Source organism: Nilaparvata lugens, chromosome 7, assembly GCF_014356525.2.
Source record: "Nilaparvata lugens isolate BPH chromosome 7, ASM1435652v1, whole genome shotgun sequence".
In the NCBI taxonomy this organism is placed as follows: Eukaryota; Metazoa; Arthropoda; class Insecta; order Hemiptera; family Delphacidae; genus Nilaparvata; species Nilaparvata lugens.
This window is the reverse complement of record NC_052510.1, coordinates 8,991,387-9,005,774: the sequence shown is the minus strand read 5'-3', so window position 1 is coordinate 9,005,774 and position 14,388 is coordinate 8,991,387. Positions and strand designations below refer to the sequence as shown.

At 34.7% G+C, this 14,388-nt stretch overlaps 2 protein-coding genes across 2 annotated transcripts in view; one reads left to right on the top strand and one right to left on the bottom strand.

The window, feature by feature from the left end:
• LOC111061983 (beta-1,4-glucuronyltransferase 1-like) overlaps positions 1-12,062 on the bottom strand; it is a gene marked incomplete in the record, with an annotated part of 20,386 nt that extends 8,324 nt beyond the window's left edge. Inside the window, 4 exon segments of the mRNA XM_039433619.1 lie at positions 2,168-2,591; positions 4,594-5,173; positions 8,825-8,945; positions 9,972-12,062. Of these exon segments, the coding sequence (XP_039289553.1) occupies positions 2,168-2,591; positions 4,594-5,173; positions 8,825-8,867 (1,047 nt within the window).
• The window catches only part of LOC111057644 (spectrin alpha chain, non-erythrocytic 1-like), a 404,931-nt gene that overhangs the window by 176,423 nt on the left and 214,120 nt on the right, over positions 1-14,388 (top strand).

Sequence of the window (14,388 nt, the reverse complement as noted above, 5' to 3'; positions counted from 1 at the left end):
TTAACGCTAAGGCCTTTTTAGTGAATTGGGGAGTTATTCAAAAGCACTATATAAATTTGGTTCAAGTTTAAAAATTTTGCAATGTGTCGAACACTATAATATTTTTACTAAGAACTCTTTTTATGAATATATTTGATAGATGTAGGAAGCTTATTTCCATGCATGGCACGAATCCATACCCTGAGATTTGAATGATTATTCTATTATTTATTAATTATTGTTTGAAATATATTCTATTGAACCCATAGACTGAACAGGTTCCAGTTTGTCAAATTCTGAATCAACCTGAAGTTTCACATCATCAGTATTAATAAATGAATAGATATTTTTACGGCTCACTATATTGTGAATGCTAACAACTCCTGTGATAGTTGTTAAAATATTAGAGAATTTATTTATTCAAAGAAAATTATATTTATCAAGAAATATTTTTGTCTATGTTATTTTATGGGAATATATTTCATGTTTTATGTCAGCATACAAAATTCTAGAAGTTTTTATTATTTTCCTAATTCATCTCGTGATATACAGTTTGAGCTGTCTTGGTACCAAGCATTCTTATTCTGCAGCATATATAATTAGTGAATTAATTAATATTGATCTTATTCAGAGCACTTATTACTTATCATCCTTTGATGATAGTAATACTATTCAGCCGGCAAAATCTTACGGATATTTATATTAATAAGTCTACAATATATCATATAAGGATCCAGAGAACTTCAAGAGCTGGCGTTGTAAGTCTCAAGGAATTTCGAAAGGATAAATTGGTGCATACCTGTATTCATGACGAGCGTTTCAAGGATCAACTGGAAAAACCATAGTCGATTTTCATTATTCTCGATTGAATATATGGTTACTGATAATCAGTCACTAACTATCCTTTTGACTTCCTTATTGGTATTCTTCAATATCTTCACGAGAGCAGCGGTAAGAATTATTGATCATCAGTTATTGAAACCCATGGTGATTCATTACATTGAGAGTATTCATGCATCTACTACTGAGCTAGAGCTGTGGTCTGAACCCAGTATATTTGCGAGCCGGACGGCCTTAACTTTTTGCAAATTTATTTGCAAGCTAGGGATCTTAACAGCTGCACTAGTATATATTATCCAATATACTATTTCATGTAAGAATGTCACCCAACATGGATGGCAATATACCGTTTCACAAGGGGAAGATCAGATTAGATTAGATTTATTAATTCAATTAAGTTACAATACATGAAGATGGGAAGGGAAAGGAGAGGGAGGAGAAGGAAAGAGAACAAGGAGAAGCCGAGGTAAAAGTGGAGAAAGAACGAGAAGTAGATTGAAAAAAGATGGATGTTCCTTTTCTAGATTCAAATAGAATCGAAGGGCTAAATTAATCAGCAGACCAGGTCAATCATGAGGTTTGAATAATACAATTATTCTCACACTATGTCACAATTCACACGTTGGAAATGATAAATCCAGTATAATCTAATATCGAATTCTGAAATAATTAGCTCTTTATATCAATGAATAGTTGAGAGAGTTCTCATTTCAATTACAAAATAATAAGGTTTCTGCATATCTTCTGATATTATAGTTCATATAGATTATTTATTCTATTTTGTTCTATTCTTTATTGTGCTACAGTTTTCAAATAATAAATTTAGTATTATAGCGAGTGAAAGTGTTGAATTTAAAAAATAGATACCGGTAGCTTAAATCAGTGTTTCAAAGATGAATTAAATGTTTTCACAGTTTTTGATTGTCAATAGATGGTCCAGGAAATATGCGATGTACGATGAATTACACAGAATTCCATATTCTTTCCATCTTCAATTTTAGGATGAATATGAGCTGAGTTGAATTAGAAAAAATCAATTTAGTCTGTCATTCTTCAGTAATAATTAATGGTTACAATTTGAACAACTCTCTCTCATGAGATGAATAATTATTTTCCAGTTTTTCAATGATGAGGAAGTGATAATTATTTGTATAGGTCTTCTAAGGAACAAACAAATAGGAAACAAACAAACTAACAAACACACAGACATTCATTTTTATATAAAGAGATGCCTACATCAAGTCCTAAAAAATCAAACAGTTTGTTATTTGAATTTGCATGATGAAATGTAATATCTTCAGCAAAAATGTCTTCATAGATTAATGTTGTCACAAATCTCAACACTCACCAACTCATCCTTGTTATTTGGCACCTGCATTGTTTTATTCACTTCGAATAGTGGCAGAACAAACACTTTTGGTTTGTTTCTCTTGAGCACTGGCTCCTGTCGAAGCAACATGTCGAAGAATTGGTCGATCATACCAAGACTTGGATACAGTTCGATATCGGAAGACAGTATATAGTGAGTGGTAGCAGCCACTCGGGCTATGTTCCGGCCCACATTCACCATGTACAGCAGATTGTTCTGCTTCCGATACAAAACACGGGTTCGATTCACCCACGGGGCTGGCATTCTGCAATCGGTTTGGCCAGCTTGCAGAATCTGGTCGCCGTGCGGAATAGGCCTATGTTTGGGCATGTGCTCTTGAGGGAAGTAGATATGGAATGAGACAAAGTCTCTTATCAACTCAGAACCGCATTGTCGGAGATACCTGGTTGGAAAACAACATTTTATAAAACTTTTTGCTCAGAGAATTCAACTGAATAATGCTTAAAACCATGTAATTACACATGGTTAAATGAATTACCCAGTTTTCATCACTTCTCTAATCAAATCAAAACCTTAATTGCAGGAAACATTGAACAATGCTATAAACGTCCAAACACATCGAATCAAAAATGATACACTTGCGTACAGACTCATGCGCCATGAAATCACGCATTTCATCAGATAATGCTATGCTTATTATATCTGTCACCTGGTCAATAGATTTTTTAAAATATATTCTTCATTTGAAACAGCCCAATGTTATCATAATATTAAAAGTGTTAAATATTCTTTTTATTTCATTTTTTTATCATTACACCCACCAAAACCCTTAGTTACATCTCTTTCCTTCCTCGCCCTTAGAGTATTCCTACAGAAACAGTGAGATACAGATATATTTGGTTGAAAAAGTTCAGAATTACCTACGCACCTTCACGAGGATGGGAGCGAACCGTTGCCGTTTTTAAACTGATTCTACCGAAATTACCTCTTTGTTTCGCTTCTTCTCTTAGACAATTTATTATCAACACACGAGCTTCCTGACTTCTATGAAATCTCACAGTAGTGTAGGCCTACTTCATGAGAGAAATTCTAAAATCTGAGGTTTGCACAGACTGTTTCGGACTATGTGCTACATTATCTAAATTTGAGAGATGAATAGCACAAGGTTACCTTATTTTTCCTCTTCCTATCATTTCGATAATGTACTTATTGTATAAATGAATAAAGAGAGAGAAACTCAAGTGTATTTTTCTCCATAGAATATGCACAGATTGATCATAATTGAGAACAATTTGGAATCTGAGGTTTGCACAGACTTATATGGATTCAAGTAAATTTTTGCCTACAGAACATTTACAGATTGACTGTCTACTCATTAAAATCATATGAAAAGTTCAAATATCCTATTATATTAAGCGAGCAATTTCTGTATTTATATATCTGGTTATTTTTATATCTGGTTATTTATGTTTTACGGATCTCGAAAACGACTCCAACGATTTTCACGAAATTTGGAACATAGTAGGTTTATGATATAAAGATTTGATTGCACTAGGTCTCATTCTTTGGAAAACTCGCTGAACTACATTATAAAAGGATAATTCATCCTTGGAAAACATGATAATTTCGTCGTCTCTCAATAACAGAAGATGCATGTGCCTGTATGGGAGAGAGACAGAATTATTTCCAGCTGTGTAATCATAATCAATCAGCGAGAAATTTTATCTAGCTAGACAATTTATTCGATTTGATCAACATAATCTGATTTGTTGACATGACATGATAATCCTCCTAAACTAGAGTATATCATAATTTTTAAAGTTGATCATCATTTGACAATTTCAAGTGATTAGTGAGTGCTATTTTGTTATTCAATTTGGTTTGTATATAATCTAAATTATATATTTTTTTCAAATGTTTGAACAAGAAATTGAACCTGATTTCAAGTGTATGGAACATAACCTACTTTCTGGATTATTTATAGTGTATGAATCAAAACTCGGGAAAGTAACAGTTTTGGGCTGCGCCTGTTAGTACTTCCCCAATAATTTTAAAGAATTGTGTTCGGTTTATCAAAAGTCAATAAATAAATAACGAGTGAAGCTCGGTGCCCCGATATTAAAAATATAAAATACCGAATAATCATCGTGTTGGTTCAGTTACACACACATCCATTTTTGGACAAACGATTTTTTGCAGTCCTTATAAATCCTAACAGATTGAACAGATGATGTGTGTCAAGTTCCGTTTAATCTGATAAAATTCATGAGGACGGCAAAAAATCGAAAGTCCAAGAATCGATGTATGTAAATACATATACTATATGTTGTTGTTTGTGTGTTTTATTAATGAACTGGGCCTGAAAAAAGCATAAGCATATATATATAGATGTATGTGAAACTGGCTTTACATTATGAATCTATTGCTTTCTGATTTCTGGTTACCTGATACTGTCGAGTGTTTGATTGAAATCGGTTCCTGGCGCGTAAACCGCAACGGAAACTGGACCACGCCACCTCTCAACCACAGGCTCCACATTGTCCAGAAAGGTGTATTCCGTATGAGTAGTGTAGGTGATACTCTCCCAACAGTGTGGCCTGCGTCCCTCTGCCATAACATAGTTATATAGCACCCAATAATTGCCACGTTTCTCTGTCAAAGACCGCGCATCTTTATCGTGACAATGAATCACTTTTTTCAAATCCCGTTCGCGACTTGAATTTCCATTAAGTTTTACATCCACTTTTTCCCTTTCACTTGCATCTTCTACAATATTCTTATTCACTTTCACTGGTTTTGTATTTTCACTTTTACCATTTTCTTCGATTGTTTCAACTTCTCCGCCAGTATCATCATCTGCTTCAACACTTTCACAAAGTTGTTTCTTCCAGTTCTTTCCAAACAGATTCTTCAAGATATTCCCATGCTGATTTCCGATTGTTTGGTCCATTGGTTCTTCATTAATCTCAGTTTGGGAGTCACTAGTGAGATTGACCGCTGTTGTGGGCAGAAAATTGTTTGAGTCTGCAAAAGAAAATTGAAAATAACTAGTCAGTTATTAGTCAGTTGCATAGAGAAAATATAGCATACGAAGATATCCCATGGTAAAGGGCTTCTACGTTCCAAATTCCATTTTCAACTCAAGCCAGTAGTTTTTTCATGACGCTGATAGTCTCATACTGTGCCGTTCTTACACTCTCACCTCAACAAAACACTAATATAAACAATGAACGACAGTCAGTTATTTGCATAGAGAAAAGAATGCATAAGAAGATTATATCATGTTAAAGTACTTCTATGTCCCGAATTTCATTGCTAACTAAAGCCGATAGTTTAAGTAGTTCTTCATCATGACGCTGATAGTCTCATACTGTGCCGTTCTTACACTCTCACCTCAACAAAACACTAATATAAACAATGAATGACAGTCAGTTATTTGCATAGAGAAAAGATAGCCTTTTTGTGTAGTTGAGAAGTTGATATTGTGGTAATTATTCATATTGAATGAAAAAGACTAAGAAATTGTCAAAAAACCACTGATTTATTGATAATTAGAAAGACCGGTTTTGGTTATTACACCATTGTCAATCTCTGATAAGCCCATGGTAAAGGGCTCCAATGCTCCAAATTCCCGATAGTATCCAAGTCCTAGTAGGCTAGTTCTTTTACACGAAGCTATGTAATGCTGGTAGTCTCTCATACTGTGCCGTTCTTACACTCCCACCTCACACTATAATAATACTCAGTTGTCTACAGTAATCGACATGAGTTAACAGAGAATTGGTTTGAAATTTGGATCATAAACACCCTATATACCATGGGATATAATATATCTTATGCTTCAATTTTTTTATGACTATACTCTATTGTTAGAGTATAGAAAATGAACAGAAATGGACTGATTAGGTACATCACAGCCATCTCTAGTTGTATATATTGAGAGAATCGAGAGAATAGAAACTCTACATTAACTCTACAAACTATGTACTACTCTACAATGTAGAAACTCTACATTAACAAACTCTACATTACTAGGTTTTCCCCAATCTGAGAGCAGTGAAATTGGAAATTGTGTAGTAAAGCAGTCCATGGTAAGTTGAAATGCAATGAATTACTAACTTATGCATTGCATCATTTAATGCGATGCAATTCAGCTAGCTTAATTAGCTCTGATTCCCTCTTCATCAATTTCAATTTGAACATACACAGATAATCAAAGTTGTATTATCTGCTTGTTGGACAAGGCATTCAAATTTCATCTAGAGAATTCTATGAGCAAACATAATTTTTCCATCCAATCATTTTACAATCAATCCCAAAATCAAGATTTTGACATCAGTCTTATGAGAATGATATGAGAAAAATATAAAAAACATCAATACGGTCAATTCCATAAATTATATTTTAGCAACTATTATTGTTGTGATAGTTTTTGTAGCCACTTTGGTAGAGTCACTAGCTTTTATTTTATTGATTTGTTTATAAACTAAACTAATCCTATACTAAACTTGTTGAATTTAACTCTTGGAAAATTGTAACATACTATAAATAAATATATGAATAAAAGACATCTACAATTCTCCAAATTGAATCACAATTTAAAGTTACAATCGTTGTTCAAAATTTGAAATATTGATAAATTATTGAAGACGAAGTACATTTTTTTAGCTAATTCCGCATGTCGCAAGTAATGTTTTTTGAGCCTTTGAATGTCCTTAGACAACATATGGTTAAAATGAACTCCATTTATCACCGTGCGATTGAGCCATTGAGTCATTAAATCCGAACCAAGCCGACGGGGCTTCAATGCTCCTCTCGGGATTGTTTTCAAAAAAAAGAATTCTTAGATGGCTCAGAGGTCTTATGCCTGACTATTTAGAATTCTTATTCAATGTTATTTCTTAGTTTAAATGTAATTTTGGTGGCTTCCAATAAGCATTAGTAAGATGAGCTGTTATTGGAAAGTGTGCAAGGTGAGTGAATGTGAGAGTGAATGGTTGCCAGTCTTTTCTTTCTCTCTTCTTTTTCTTTCTCCATTTATTCATAAATTTAAAATTAATTAGAGTGATATTCATTCCTACTTGCAAACGTGAAGAATTGTATTCCAATTCATGAATTTCTTTCTAATAAAACATACCAGTATCTATTAATCTTTTATTAATTATTTTTAATTTCCTTGCCCTATTACCATAGGTAAGGAAAGTATTGCTTTCCGAAAAAAATTAAGGTACCCAAATTTCTATACGAATCAAGGTCCCCTGAGTCCAAAAAAGTGGTTTTTGGGTATTGGTCTGTATGTGTGTGTGTGTGTGTGTGTGTGTGTGTGTGTGTGTGTGTGTGTGTGTGTTGTGTGTGTGTGTGTGTGTGTGTGTGTGGTGTGTGTGTGTGTTGTGTGTGTGTGTGTGTGTGTGTGTGTGTGTTGTGTGTGTGTGTGTGTGTGTGTGTGTGTTGTGTGTGTGTGTGTGTGTGTGTGTGTGTGTGGTGTGTGTGTGTGTGTGTGTGTGTGTGTGTGTGTGTGTGTGTGTGTGTGTGTGTGTGTGTGTGTATGAGTGTATGTGCGTCTGTTTACACGATATCTCACCTCACAATTAACGGACTGACTTGAAATTTGGAACTTAAGATCCTTACAATATAATGATCCGACACGAAAATTTCGATCAAATGCAATTCAAGATGGCGGCTAAAATGGCGAAAATGTTGTCAAAAACAGGGTTTTTCGCGATTTTCTCGAAAACGGCTCCAACGATTTTGATCAAATTCATACCTCAATTAGTCATTGATAAGTTCTATCAACTGCAATAAGTCCCATATCTGTAAAAATTTCAGGAGCTCCGCCCCATCTAGGCAAAGTTTGATTTTAGATTCCCAATTATAAGGCTTCAGATACAATTTGAACAAAAAATTTCAGGTGGAAAAGATTGAGCATAAAAATCTCTTTAATTTATGTTCAGTAACATTTTCACCTAAAATTGAAAATAAGCTCGAAATTCGATGAAATGTGATTATTCAATTGCAAACTGTTGACAACTGTTGATTCTATTAGATCATTCACTATGAAGAGATAGCAGACCTCGTATGTCTCCAGCGTTATTGTCCTGTCACCAGCTGGCTCAAATCTTTGAATAGTAAACTTGAGATGCGCGTGTACACTAGCGTCAGGTGATAAATTCTCATAACGGCAAGGAAAGTTGTGTGAGTGCGCCACACCAGATTTTTTATCTTACTGAGCTGTGTGGTTTTGTTTTTCTTATTGATTCTGATTGTAAATATTATGAGTTTGAATAAATAAAATTTGAATTTGAAATTGGATTCCTGACGGAATCTCCGATCTACTATGCATACGATGCAGATAGGTACGTACACTCCAATTGAAAACAATGCATCAAATCTAATCGTCCGATCCGTCCGATGCCTGCCGTTCGTCCGATGACGATCTGTGTTCGTCTACCTTCAAGGATTATTAGATTTGATGCATTGTTTTAAATTGGAGTGCGTATACCTATCCGCATCTGTATAGGTATGCGCACTCCAATTGAAAACAATGCATCAAATCTAATCGTCCGATCCGTCCGATGCGTGCCGTCCGTCCGATGACGATCTGTGTGCGCCTTCCTTAATTCTGAATAAATAAATGAATGATAAAATAAAATAGTTTGAATCAGGAAATAAGTTTACCTTGCAGGGAAGTTGGCTCATGAGATTCAGCTGTATCAGGCATGGCCAACTTTTTTAGCTTTTTATATTCATCCACAGCATTATCATTTGTCCCATAACGAGGATTGAAACGCAGCTGAAGCTTATCAGAAAATATACATCGTTTACTCACAGACTACATTTGAATTTCAAAATTGAAATGAATGAGAGAATTGATGATATAATAAATTATTGAAGTTTCAAATTGTAATGTGTATTTTAAAGTAATTTTGGTGAGCCATTATTGAAATTCGATTTAATTGACACGGAAAGTGTGTCAATTGATAATTTTTAGAGAATGCTTAGAATATATTTATCACCTCAGATCAAGAATCCATTCGTGTAATGTGCATGATGGATATATCAGTATAAGAATAAGAATAAGAATAATAAGAATAAGAATGAGAATGATTTTATTCCTTCAATGCACAACAATGCTATCGGAAACGTCAACTAGGCCAAGGTACCGTATGGGTTACCTAGGATGGGTTTCATAAAATGGTAAGAATATGAAAAATTATTCATAACTAAATTAATCCTTAACTTGGAATTCGGCCAAGATCTCGCCCTAGCGATCATGTTTAACATAAACATAATACATAATAGTCTTCTACGCAATCAAATCCGTGTTATACTTCACAGTTACTTACATTATTGAAAAACAGCAAAAGTCGAGTGACTCTGCCTAGCAGAGAATCCTCACACTAACTACCTTGTAGAAAATTCCAATCACGATCTAGAATGATTGCTTTGTCTCAGTATTCAAACATCAGAACGCAAACAGTAATTGTCAATTGTTCAGTTGTATACTTCCAATTATAGAAACAAAGTTCGAATGGCAGAGAAGATAATATGGCCCAATTTTGATTAGGATGGACACGTAGACACAAGTGCAGGCAATTCTGCATTATTCAAACTGTACGGTATGTTCAAAAAGCAAAAACATGCATTCAGATTATCATTAATACAGAAATATCATTCCACCTGCATTTTCAAAGAGAAAAAACATAAAAACATGCATTCAGATTATCATGAATACAGAAAATCTATTCCTGGAGAAATATAATTGGCTAAAAACTGATACACTAAACTGAATCGAGTGAATATTATCCGTGAAAATCTCACTCACCTGAATAAAGTATCACTTTCGTCTTAGTTGAGGGTTCCATATCAATTAGGTTGATTTTAAATTGGTTTGAGACTGGATGGAGGTAAACAGTTACAATTTGGAATACGTTTGTTGGGATGGAAGATATTATTTATGACAAGGAGTTTTTTGTTAAAAAAAGAAATAGAGTGAAATAAATATCAGGTTGATGCCAGCAAGTCAATTTATGAAAATAGAGGTTTAGTCAAGGCTATGAGGATTGGAGTTGAGAAAACATAGAAGTATTTGAAAGAGGAAAAAGATTATGAGGATGATGTAAAAGAGGATGAAGAAAAGCCGACGAAGAATGTAAAGAATTTGATGGGGAAACAATAACTTACAAGTAAGAACTACTAGGTACATTCTACAGTGCGGCACTAGTAAGCTTGAATCGAAGGTGTGGGGAATTTCAATTTGAGCTTTGAATTCCTATGAAGGTTCCCATTGGTTGGAGGTGTATGAGATGCAAGAAGACCAGAGTGAATATTGGAATGTTTCAACGGAAGGCTACTGAAGGTTTGAGGAACAAGTGGGGATAGCAATTTTCTAGTAGGGTTGGGGTGGGGGAATGAGGGTAATGGAAGCCTAGGAACAGGTAGTAGAGGAAGTTTTGGAATGATAGGAGAGGACCGACGATCAAAAAGTGAAGGTTGAGGAATAGGAGATATTCCAGAGATAGATGGAGGTTCGGATGCAGGAGGGAGATCAGTGAGTGGGATATCAGAAAGTGGGGAGTATTCTAGGAGTGGAGTTTCAGGAATGGAAGAGTCTGGAAGAGATTCCTCAGAATCTGGAATATGTAGCTCAGAGTCTGAAGAAGGTAGCTCAGAATCAAGGAGGGAAGTTTCAGGATCTGTGAGGGAAGAATCAGGAAGTGTAACTTCAGGAACCAGAGGGAAATCATCAAATATGAGGTCAGAGTCGGTGGAAGTCTCTTGAGAGACTTTATGGATGGATGAAGAATCAGTATCAGGTGAAAACTCTCCAGGAGTGGAAGTGTTCGAAGGTGGGAACTCAGAGTAAGTGGAAGGATAACTAGGGTGAGTCACTTCCGGATTGGTTTGAGAATCAGGGAGAAATAGATCAGGGATAGAAGAATTTGTAAGTGGGAGCTCAGAATCAGTGGAGGGATAACTTGGTTGATCCACTTCAGGATTGGTTTGAGAATCAGGGATGGATGGTATAGGAGAAGAAGAATTGTAAAGTGGGAGCCCAGAGTGAATAGAAGGATAACTAGGTTGAGTCACTCCAGGAATGATTTGAGGATTAGAAGCAGAGAGTATCACTCCAGGAACAGAAGAGTTGTAAGGTGGAGGGACAGAAAGGGAAGAATTCGAAAGGGAAACTACAGATGTAGATGAGGAAGGAAGAATTTGAAGCTCGGATTTTGTTGGAACTTCAGGGTCAAGTGGGAGAGAAACCTCAGAGGCTAGAGAAACTACAGGGGTATGACTAGAATAAGCTTTGGTGGTGGAAGAATCTGAGATTGGAGGAGCGATCTCAGAAAGAGGAGATAGTGGAAGCCTTGGGAGAGGTGGATCAGATGGGAGAGGAATCAGAGGAGGATTCGAATAAGGAAATTCAGGAACAGAGGGTGGTGGAGGGACAGGAGGATGGTAAGAAGGAAGAGGCCGTTCTGGAAGAAGGTGGATGGAAGACTGAGAAGGATGAAGAGGAGGTGGAGGGGGAGGTGATGGATGAAGAGGCGGAGGTGCAGCAGAAGAAGTAGTGAAAGGAGGAGAAGTAGACGAAAATGAAGAAGAGGAAGAGGATGATGATGATGAAGAGGAAGAAGAAGAAGAAGAGGAGGACGAAAAAGAAGTAGAAAGTTGAACAGGGAAATTAGAAGAAGGATGAGGGTTAAAAGGGGGATAATATGACTGAGAAGAGGGAGAATCTAATGGTATCTCATAGTAGGTTGAGAAAGCTAGGATAAAAAAGATGAACAGGGAGAAAAACAAGAGGAAGAATAGGACAAGGAAGAACAAGCACTGTGGAAGATATGTTGTGTTCACTTTCATTGCGATAACTGAATCTATACTGTGAGGAGAAAGAAAGTGTTAACGATTTGAAGAAAAAGAAAATATATAAGAAGAAGAGAATGATGGTGTCGGGGGGAGGGGGAGGAGAAATGGTGCATGTGTCAAACTAGAACGCAAATAACACGGATTCACTTATGCCATTTCAATACCAGACGCAATAAATAATTTTTGAATAGTAGCGCTCATCGAATTTTCATCTAGTTGCTTACCCTGTTGTCAATTTTTGTATAGTAGCGGTGATTTGCAGCATTTAATTTGGATTATCGTTTAGTAATAATGTATAGAGAAAAAAGACGACATGAGACTATGTATGTTATATTTTTTTATGGTAGCCCTGTCCAAATCCATAATCAATATTTGATAATCTTAAAATTTGTAGCCTACTTTTAGCCAGCGAGTTCTCCTACCGCTGGGGCTCACTAGTGAATCAATTTTCGCCCTTTATGGTTGAGAAAACAGAACAGTGAATTGATGGAAGATGATTTATAGATGGAAATTCCCTATTTCAGATATTAAAGTATTTATTCCCTATTTCGATATTTATGAGTCAAGAAATAAAATAAAGAAGATCCTTCTGTGAGCTGGATAACTAACAGGATTTTTTGAAATTTCAGTATATTCAAACTTCCAGCTCCAGTGTAGAGCTGCGTTTACACCAAAGTTATTAACAAAATGTTTATTTTCCGTCCTTATAGATTCTATTTGATTGAACATAACTTATCATACACATGATGTGCATGATATGTGTGCATATGTGTTTGTCAAGCTCCGTTTAATCTAAAAGAATCTGTGAGGACGGAAAAAACATTTTGTTAGTAACTTTGGTGTAAACGCAGCTTTAACGTACTTCAACAACGATAGGTATAAATAATGAAAGATAAAATCTTGTATTTGTAGCTAAGCTTCCAAGCCAGCTAGCTATTTTTATGGATTCAGATAAAAAATTACACTTTCATATTTTTGGGAAAAGTCCTTCATTTGTCACTCAAAAAATGACTATCTTGAAACAGTTACTGTTCTCCAAGTTGATTCTTTATTTATTTCAGATGATCACATAAAAAGAAACGGTCCAGTCTGGAAAATAAAAAAAAATCTGGAAGAAAACATAGCATTTAAAAATATCAAAACTAGGATTTTGAATGCTGGCAACACAAATTGGAAATTTTTTTTGAAGGACACAAATTTTCAATTTTGCATATTTTCGAGTTTTCAATTTGTGTTTTTCATTATGGAAAAACACCACTACATCACACATAACTGTGATTTTGAATGTTATTATAATGGAGTAATAAAGGATAAGCAGGGATCGTTGGGAGTATTCGAATGATAAAGAGATTTTCCAGATATGAAAGATATATTTCAAATTACGGTACATGAGTAAATTCAAATTTGATAACTATGAATACATCAGTTTTATCAAATTACATTGTCATATGAACTCAATATAAGGTGAGAATACATTCAAAAATCAAAGAATAGGATAATGAGAACAAGTAATTATACAAAACGATTTTTTCTCATAGTTCAAATGAATACATTTCACAACCAATAAATAAATTGTGTAGTAAATTAAAATCCAAGGTGCCAGTGGCTTCATGATAAAAACACAACATGTGAATCAATTTGAATCTAATTCAAGACATCAATTTTCATTCCAAAATGAGAAAATTTAAAAAAATAAAACAATATAATTGTATTTACAATCATGATAATAATTCACAAATCAGATGGAAATTAAGTACGACATTTTTTTATTAATACTACTTTCAGTTAGCAGAGAAATACTTTCATTGCATAAAACCATTGTTCGTGATAGAGTTCAATATTCAAATTATGAATATTCATAGAAACAATAATTTATGCAATGAGAAGAAAGGAGTTTTCTGAGTGATATTGAAAGAATTAAAAGGGAATAGTTTTCAGAAATGAAATTCAAATCTTATAATAATGAGAGAATTAATTCAACATCACAATATCAAGATGGAACAGGATATGAGAAGGGGAAATTTTTCAAAAATTGAACTTATGCGTAATATAAGGTGTATTGTATGTAGAACAAAGTATTTTGCTCGTACGATACTGTAGTCTTGCCTCTAGGATTCAACATCTTTACAATTACAGCCGAATATATGACTATGAATCTTTCGAAAATCCATGAATATTCTGATTTATGATCAAAAATATTTCTAGAGTCAAAACTGACTCAAGGGTGGGTAATAACAAAACAAATGTGAAAACTTGTCAAGTAGGAAATCAAGAGAAATATCCATTGATACTGTAATGACATGTATTTATGTGGACAGAAGAATAATAATAATATCGAGTGACCTGGCTGGCTCAGGTCTGGTGTCTGAGTG